The sequence below is a fragment of the Cornus florida genome, unplaced genomic scaffold (genome assembly GCF_030987335.1).
Source record: "Cornus florida cultivar Cherokee Brave unplaced genomic scaffold, ASM3098733v1 CherokeeBrave_3.0.0_Hap2_Chr09, whole genome shotgun sequence".
Lineage (NCBI taxonomy): Eukaryota > Viridiplantae > Streptophyta > Magnoliopsida > Cornales > Cornaceae > Cornus > Cornus florida.
Genome location: NW_026775579.1, coordinates 74,794,004 through 74,802,458, shown reverse-complemented (window position 1 = coordinate 74,802,458; position 8,455 = coordinate 74,794,004). Strand labels below are relative to the sequence as shown.

The 8,455-nt window shown below is 41.6% G+C and overlaps 1 protein-coding gene across 1 annotated transcript; it reads left to right on the top strand.

The window, feature by feature from the left end:
- Positions 1 to 5,245: 5,245 nt before the first annotated feature.
- LOC132272881 (uncharacterized) lies at positions 5,246 to 5,899 on the top strand. The gene has a single exon (XM_059773958.1). It carries the CDS (start codon positions 5,246 to 5,248, stop codon positions 5,897 to 5,899), a length of 654 nt encoding a protein of 217 aa, XP_059629941.1.
- The last annotated feature ends 2,556 nt before the right edge of the window (positions 5,900 to 8,455 follow it).

Here is an 8,455-nt window from a genome sequence, read left to right as displayed (position 1 = left end):
AGCAGCACCAACGGTTTGCATTGAAAGCTGCGGCAACCTGAGTATTCCGTACCCGTTCGGCACATGCAAGGGCCGTTACCGAGATGAACATTTCCTCATCACATGTAATGACTCCACGCCATTCTTCAGAAAAAGCGACACAAAAGTTCTTGACATAACACTTGACGGGGAGCTACGAGTCATATGATTGTTACGACAAAACGGGTGCACAGGTTGACAAATTCGATAATAGGATGAATGTGGCCAACCCCATCTCATACACCTAAAATAAGTTAACAATTGTAGGTTGTGACACTTACACATACATACAAGGTTCTATAGACTATGGATATGTGTGGAGGGAAAAAAAATCCCCTCCAATAAGATTAGTCCACGTCATCATGGAGGCAGGTCTGTCTTCCAAAAGGCCCATCATACTCAAGCCCAAAGTGAATATACTCCTAGCCGGATCACTGTTATTGGTTCTCTTACTTTTATCCGGGCCAAATCAAGAAAGTGTTAGCCCGATCTGCTCATTTCAAACATCTGGCCCATTATTCAAGCCCATCCGGTTAATGCTATAGCCAGCCCAGTTATTCAAGAATGAACGAATCCTGGTTGCTGAAGGATTTACCATAAAAAGAGAACTCTGCAATAGAAAGTTCTACACAAAGCAAGTTCTGTAGATGGAAAATTCAACAATGGAAAAAACTCTAATTGTAAAGAATGTTTACATAGAAAGAATTGGAGGACAAACAATGCGAGTCCTACTATAACTCTACTACTTTTTATGTATAAATAGAGGCCAAGACCTCCAATAAAAGGGGACCAAAAACATACAAGCAATTCTACGCTTCTTTATACACTGTTCATATTTGTTTTTATTATTTTGAGTGAGTTGTTTTATTTTTCTCAATCATTATTAGCTGAGCGAAATTTTGCACCTACACTTTGGCGCCGTCAGTGGGAACGTGTGCAAATATATTCCCACTCTTGTTTCAAGGGAATCCTGCTACTACCATCTGGAATGTCGAACGGAGGATCTGTAACAGATCAATAGACGGAATTGATGTAGAAGATACGTGACGAGTTTCTACACCAGTTTGACATACTTCGTCAAGCAAACGAAGCTAGCGTGGCTCAGATCACCTTGCTTCAACAGCAAAATAACACTCTGCAAACGGCGATGGCTCAGTTGGCACCACCGCCACAACCAGGTGATACGGCAGCACCCCCTAATTAGCAGAATATTCCTCCAGTTAACAGGCCTCAACCTAATGGGGCACGACCCAATGAGGCTCAGCTAAATGAGGTTCAGCAACAGTAGAGGGCAAGGTCCGAGGCAGTCGCTTTAGACAACTTCCTTCGTCGCACGCCGGACGAGCAAGCTGAGTCTAGCCATAAGCTCACGATATGGTCCAATGGTATTTCAGATGGTACAGGTGTTCAGGATGCCTTTGATGAGAAAAGACTCCTGAAGATTCAGACACCTGCTGAGATGGCCAGAGAGCATAAAAACTCCTAGGTGAAGACTCCTTTCATTGACGATGTGTATATGGTTGAGAGGCCGAAGAAATTTACAATGCCTTCTTTTACTCAGTTTGACGATACGGGAGATCCTTCTCGACACCTGGATCATTAAGCCTAAAAGATGGCTTTGGATGACCATAATGATCCTTGGATGAGTAGAGTTTTTCCTACCAATTTGACAGGAGTAGCACAAGAGTGGTTCATGAATAGGCTACATAAGTCCATCCCGAATTACGTAACTCTGTGCACCATGTTCCTAGCATAATGCTGTGGAAATAATAAGCAAAAGAAGAGTATTGCTAGCCTTTTCACCGTAAGGCAAAAGAAAGGGAAAACACTGTAGGATTTCTTATCTAGATTCAACATGAAAGCCTCAGAAATAGCAGACTGTCATCCCGCGACTGCTATAGAAACATTTAAACTTACAATGATTCAGGGGACAAAGTTTCATACTTCCTTGGTCAAATACTCTCCTCCTAACATGCAGACTCTCAATGCCAGGGCCCAGATCTACATCCGGCTCGAGGAAAATGTAGCCCACCGAGCGCAGCACGCCACCCTCATGACAGTGGAGAACAAGCCTCAGGAGAGAGTTCCAAATTCAAAAATCCAGAAAAGCCAGTGTGCCTCAACGCCAATCACCTAGGCACCTGAGAAGAGGCAAAGGGTAGAGGAAGGGTGTAATACCCCTAATTTTAAAAAGGATAGTCTCGGCATTTTTTTTTAAACATATTTAAAACTTTATTTTATTATCTTTATCGCATTTTTATTTAATTGGTTATTGGAACTTTGACTTAAATTGTTTATGTGATTATTTGGTTTAATTGTTGTTTACCTATGTGTCATGTGTTTTAAATTGAATTAAGTGTTTTAATTATTTAATTGGGTTTTTAATTGAAATTAATTAGTTAAGTGGATTTAATTATGTAATTGTTTTTTCATTTAATTCTGTTTTAAGTTACAGTTAAATTTAGGGTTGCATTTACATAGGTGGCCGACGTAGGTATTTATCTTAGGTCGGTTTATGGGCCGAGATGGGCTTTGGCTTAAGGTTACATGGATTAGGGTTTAATCACTACGCCTATAAGTATGTGTGTCACGGTGGTTTAGGGTTTGAGAATAATTAACCGGAATTTCTGTAAAAACAACAGAGACCGTGAGATACAGAGAGAGAGAAACAGAGAGCAGTTGTGGGAAAACAGAGTGAGGCTTAAGAGGATTTGTACAGAGAGGACCAAGGAGGTTGAGTAAGGATTAGAGACAGAGTTATAGGAAGCTTGGCGGCGTTCAGAATTGCAGGAAAACTTAGAGACGACACAGGGGTTTCATAATTGAAATCACGGGCAAGTTCTTATCTTCCTCCTTCCCTTTGATTTGTGTTCTGTGCACCTGGACATCTCTAGGAGATTAATTGGCCTTAAACTGAACCATGCATGTTTTATATATGTTTTACTTGATCGTTTTATCTGTGAAATTTAGTTACAAAACAATTATAGCGCGAATGTTTTCTTAACTCTGTTTTGGCATAACGTCTCACTGTTCTAATTTTTATTTTGAATCTTACTGAAATCAACCAAGGTCTGACTGGATACTAGACGTAAGTTAAGACTTCAAATTTAGATTGGAGAAAGAACAGAGGGGTTGGGATAAAACTGATCTTGCAATTTAGTTTCAGTGCCGTTCTTCAACAACGCTAGTTTAAATGGCCTGATTAAACTCTGTAATTGCTTTCAAAACTATTGTAAACAATCTTGGGGAATGCTTCGAGACTAAATTACGAGTCCTAAGTTTGGTTTTAAAAACTAACAGAGGGTTAGGAATAAGCCGGAGAAGGAGCACAAGAGCTGAAACACGCACCGGGGACGAAGGCTCACACAGGAGGTGAGAGCCGGCTCCATGGAAGTGGGAGCCGGCTCCCACAACAAAGTGGAGCCGGCTCTAGGAAGTCCTAGAGCCGGCTCTAGGCTGGAAAAGAGCCTGCTCCAAATTCTGGAGCAGGCACCCTTGTTCTTTTTGGTTTATTTTAATTTTTTTTAAGTTTTCTACGTACTAGGTTCACTGTTTGGGCAATCTGGGTTATTAACCGGTTTTAAAATTCTAGTTGGGTGTTAAATAATAATTTTAACTTGTAACTAAGGTCTTGAATTGTATAAATTTACCCCTTAGTTTAAATGGAATTAACAGTACGCTATTTGACAACTTTGCGTACAGTTAACGGCTGGAAGGAGATTTGTTGATTAATTTTAATCTGATGGTTTAGGGTGCTATAAAATGATTCTAAATTTATTTTTGACGCACGATGAAGTCTTTTAAAGTAATATATTGGACTTGTGGCATAGTGGGGGCTCTGTGCTAAAGGCTACAACACAGTATAAGTATATGACTTAGTATTCTATTACCGGATGGAGGGAACTAGATCGCTTAGTTTAATCTAGCGATTTATTGGACTATAATATTATTATAGAACTAATTTTAAATACATGATAGGGTCATTGTTTTTATTAAATTTGAACTATGCATGTGTTGGATGTTAATTGTTAGAATAGTTTATTCTCCGATGCAATTACATGGATTATTACTGGATTTTATTTTCTAGATCGTTAAAATTCCTTCTGCAAGTATTGGATGGTGGTTTTTGGACTGTAAATTATTGAACTATTATATATGTTGTAATTTACATGGATATGGAGGATTGTATGTACCGGTATGGGACGGTGACATACTAGGGACGGTTTAGCTCAAAACGCATAAACCTAACCTAATGGATTAATGGAATGGATTGAGAGATATCAAATCCTAATTGTGGCTAAGTCAGATCAGCTGTAACCAAGTTGGATGACTTCCTGGATTAACGGATGGTAGTTAAGTCATATCCACTGAATAAGTTGAGTGATTAACTAGTTGGTTTATTGTAGGTCAGTTTAATAAATAGTTGAACTGCTTACCCTGGATTTGGACAGACTTTATATATATGTTTATGGTACCACGAGTTGAGCTTGAGTCTCAGACTCGTTGGTTAGGGTGCGTATATGCAGGGGATGCGTAGCTGGTTATAATAGGTCGAGGTGTACCCTATTAGGTCTAGGTATTCATGCCCACCCTTGGGTGCGTATTCGCATGTTGCCTTCTATTCAGGTTGAGACCCCTATTATAGACTAGTGAATGTCCCTTACTGTGGATATATTTATACGTATGGACTAGATAGATATTGTGAGGTGTCTACGGTGTATCTGCGTATCGGGTCACTGTATGGATTACAGTTAGATTAGAACTTGCTCGTGGGTCTGACCCACTCCTTCATTATTCTTTTCAGGTACAGGACGGTTCCAGCCTTAGAACTTGATCGTGCTTGTCGAGGACAGTCTCACATCCATCTGACTACGTAGGACTTCCCTCGATGTTTCTAGTATTATTTATTTTCAGTTTTCAGTTTCAGTTGAACTTTTAGTTAGGGGTCCATCAGTGGATTCCCAAGTTGTAACTTTGAAGTTTTGGAGGATTGGAGTTTCACTTTTCAGTTACACATGGAGGATTTTATTATTGTTATTTCTTTCAGTTTTATTATATCTTTGTTGTTCTTTTTGTCATCTGTGTTCGGTTTAAAATACTTTAATTGTTTGATATTCCCTCGGGTTTGGGCCTGGGCCTGATCAACCCGTGTCTCGGATCCGAGGGGTATCACAAAGGGTTTACACCTCTCCAAACTACCTTGGCTCGGCTCTTCTAGGAGAATAAAATGAGGTTCACAGCCCCGCAGCCAATGAAGCAACCCTTGGAGCAGAGGGACAAAAGCAAGCATTGCGCTTATCATCGAGATTATGGGCATTCAACCAATGATTTTAGATCCCTTAGGCGACAAGTGGAAAATATGATAGCCAGAGGTGAGTTGGCAGATTACCTCATGACGAAGGAATATGTGAAGCCCTGTGAGGTCTATCCTCGCAAGGTAGAAGGTACTCAAGTAAAGGTCATTCATACAATACATGGCAGATCTGAAGATGATCAAGAGTCTAAGGAGGTATACAGATCCAGACTGAGGGCAGCCCGTAAGCTCAGGAAGTTATCCTCGGTCAATGCTATCGCCTCGGGCAGCATCAGTATTGGATTCGGCGATAGCGACCTATCCAGAGTTCAACTCCCCCACGAGGATCCATTGGTCATCAGTCTTTTAGTGGCGAATTGCATGATCAAGAGGGTTTTGATAGACCTATGGAGTAGCGCCAACATTATCACAAAGGCGGTCTTTGAGCAGTTAGAGATCCCGTCATCATCAATTCGACCTACCTCCAACCCATTAATGGGGTTCGATGGCATAAGGGTAGATCCCCTTGGGGTAATAGACTTATCCGTAACTACGGTGAAGAGAACTCTGAAGGAGAACTTGTCTTAACACAGATCCACCCTTCCTATAATCTCATCATGGGAAGAGGCTGGATACACTGAATGAAAGGAGTTCCGTCCAGGTTTCATCAGGTGATGCGATGCTTATCTTCGGATGGAAAAGAGGTTATTAATCTATGGGGCAGTCAAGTCACTGCAAAAGAATACTATATGTTGACACAGGCTGAAGCAAAGAAGGTGTCTAGACAGCCTCAACCAGGTGTGACTCCCAGAGATGTACCCAAATAGTAATTACAGAGCCCTCTGCCCAAGTATCTTAAGGTAGAGGAGGAAGAAGAGGCTGCGAAGCCTACTGAGGAGATCCTCGAAGCCATAAAAGTTATCCTCGGCGACCCCCAGAAGATCACTTATCTAGGCTATTATTCCACATCCGAAGTAAATGAAGCATTAATCGATGTCATTCGGAGCAATGCAGGTGCTTTTGCATGGGATCATTCTGACATGATAGGGATCGATCCTTTAGTCTCCTGCCATAGCCTGAAGGTGGATCTGGAGTTCAAATTGATGTAACAGAAACACCGAAGGTTTGCCTCTGAGCGCAATCGCATTATAGCTGAAGAAGTGAATAAGTTATTGCAAGCAGGTTTCATCCGAGAGGTGTAATATCCACAATGGCTGTCAAATGTGGTGGTCGTCCAAAAGAAGAATGGGAAGTGGAGGGTTTGCATAGACTATACCAACCTTAACAAAGCTTGCCCTAAATATAGTGTCCCTCTGCCAAAAATAGATTAGATGGTTGATGCCAGTACGGGCTACGATAGGCTTACATTCCTTGATGGGTACTCAGGATATAATCAGATTCCTATAAATCCAGAAGATGAAGAAAAAACTACTTTCATTACAGAAAATGACACTTATTGTTACAGGGTCATGCCCTTCGGGCTGAAGAATACCGGGGCCACTTATCAATGCCTTGTCAACAAAATCTTCAATAACTTGTTAGGGAAGACGGTTGAAGCATACATAGATGACATGGTGGTCAAAAGTGTGAAGAAGGAAGACCATCCGAAGCACCTCCAGGAAGTTTTCAACACTCTGAAGAAGTACAACATGAAGCTGAATCCTTCCAAGTGCTCCTTTGCGGTATCATCAGGTCAGTTCCTCGGCCATATAGTGAATAAGAGAGGGATAGAGGTAAGCCTAGCTCAGGCTAAGGCCCTCATGCAGAATCATGAACCAAAAACTCATAGGGAGGTATAAGTTCTTACCGGTCGAATCGCAGCTCTCAGCCGGCTTATATCTCGATTATCAGATAAGTGTAAACCATTCTTCGATGCTATAAGATCTAAGAATAAGGATATATGGGGACCTCAGCAGTAGGTGGCCCTCAACTAGTTGAAACGATATATGGCCAAACCTCCAATTCTATCCGCTCCAAAATCTAGAGAAGTTCTTATTATGTATTTAGCAATTTCTAGCATAGCGACAAGTGCAGTGCTAATTAGAGGGGAAGGAAAGAATCAATACCCAGTCTCCTACACAAGTAAGACAATGACAGATGCAGAGACACGATATAGCAAAGTAGAGAAAAGCATCCTAGCCTTGGTTTATGCGAAGAGGAAGCTTCGGCATTATTTTGAATCTCATAGCATTGTGGTACTCACCAACTACCCTATACGGGGTAAACTTTCTAAGCCGGATTTATCTGGAAGAATTTCTAAATGGGCCATCGAGCTCAGTTCCTTCAACATAACTTATGAGCTGAAGGTGTCACACAAGGGACAGGCCTTAGCAGATTTTCTCCTAGAATACGAGGACACTCCCGAAGAACCAGAACTCCCTAAACCATAATGGGAGCTTCGGGTTGATGGTTCTTTGAATCAAACAAGTGCAGAAGTTGGGGTTGTTGTATTAGCACACGAAGGCACCAAATTACAGCAGTCAATTTGTCTGAATTTCCCTGCTACTAACAATAAGGCCGAATATGAGGCGTTACTTGCTGGTCTTCGATTAGCCAGCAGCCTTTAGGTACAGTGTTTAAAAGTTTTTTGTGACTCACAACTTGTTATAAATCAAATGACAGGTCAGTATCACCCCAAAGAGGAAAGGATGAAAGCCTACAAAGAAACTGTGGAGAATGTTACACGAGGATTCGATCAAGTCGAATTCCACCATGTACCTCGTGTTGAGAATGCTGAGGCAGATCAATTGGCCACAGCAACATCATCCTCAAATGAAGATCTGACTCGGATTATGCCAATTGACATCCTGGACGAACCTAGCATCAACCTTCAGTAAGAGGTAATGGTGATTCCCGCCATTCCGCGAGTGCCATGCTAGATTGATCCATTGGAAGCCTACCTCAAGCATGGGACTCTTCCAAACCAGAAAACTAAGGCGCGGAAGCTCAGACTCACTGCAGCTAAATATGCCATCATCAACAACCAGTTGTACCGGAAGTCATTTTCAGGTCCTTACCGGAAATGTTTAAGTCCCACTGAGGCTCTTGTGGTATTGAAGCAGATTCATGATGGAGATTGCAGCAACCACTCTGGGGCAGATCCCTCTCCCATAAGGTTCTAGCTTAAGGCTACTTCTGGCCATA

Coding starts and splice junctions, on each gene's coding strand:
- LOC132272881 (XM_059773958.1), top strand. CDS start 5,246: ATGAGGTTCACAGCCCCGCAGCCAATGAAGCAACCCTTGGAGCAGAGG.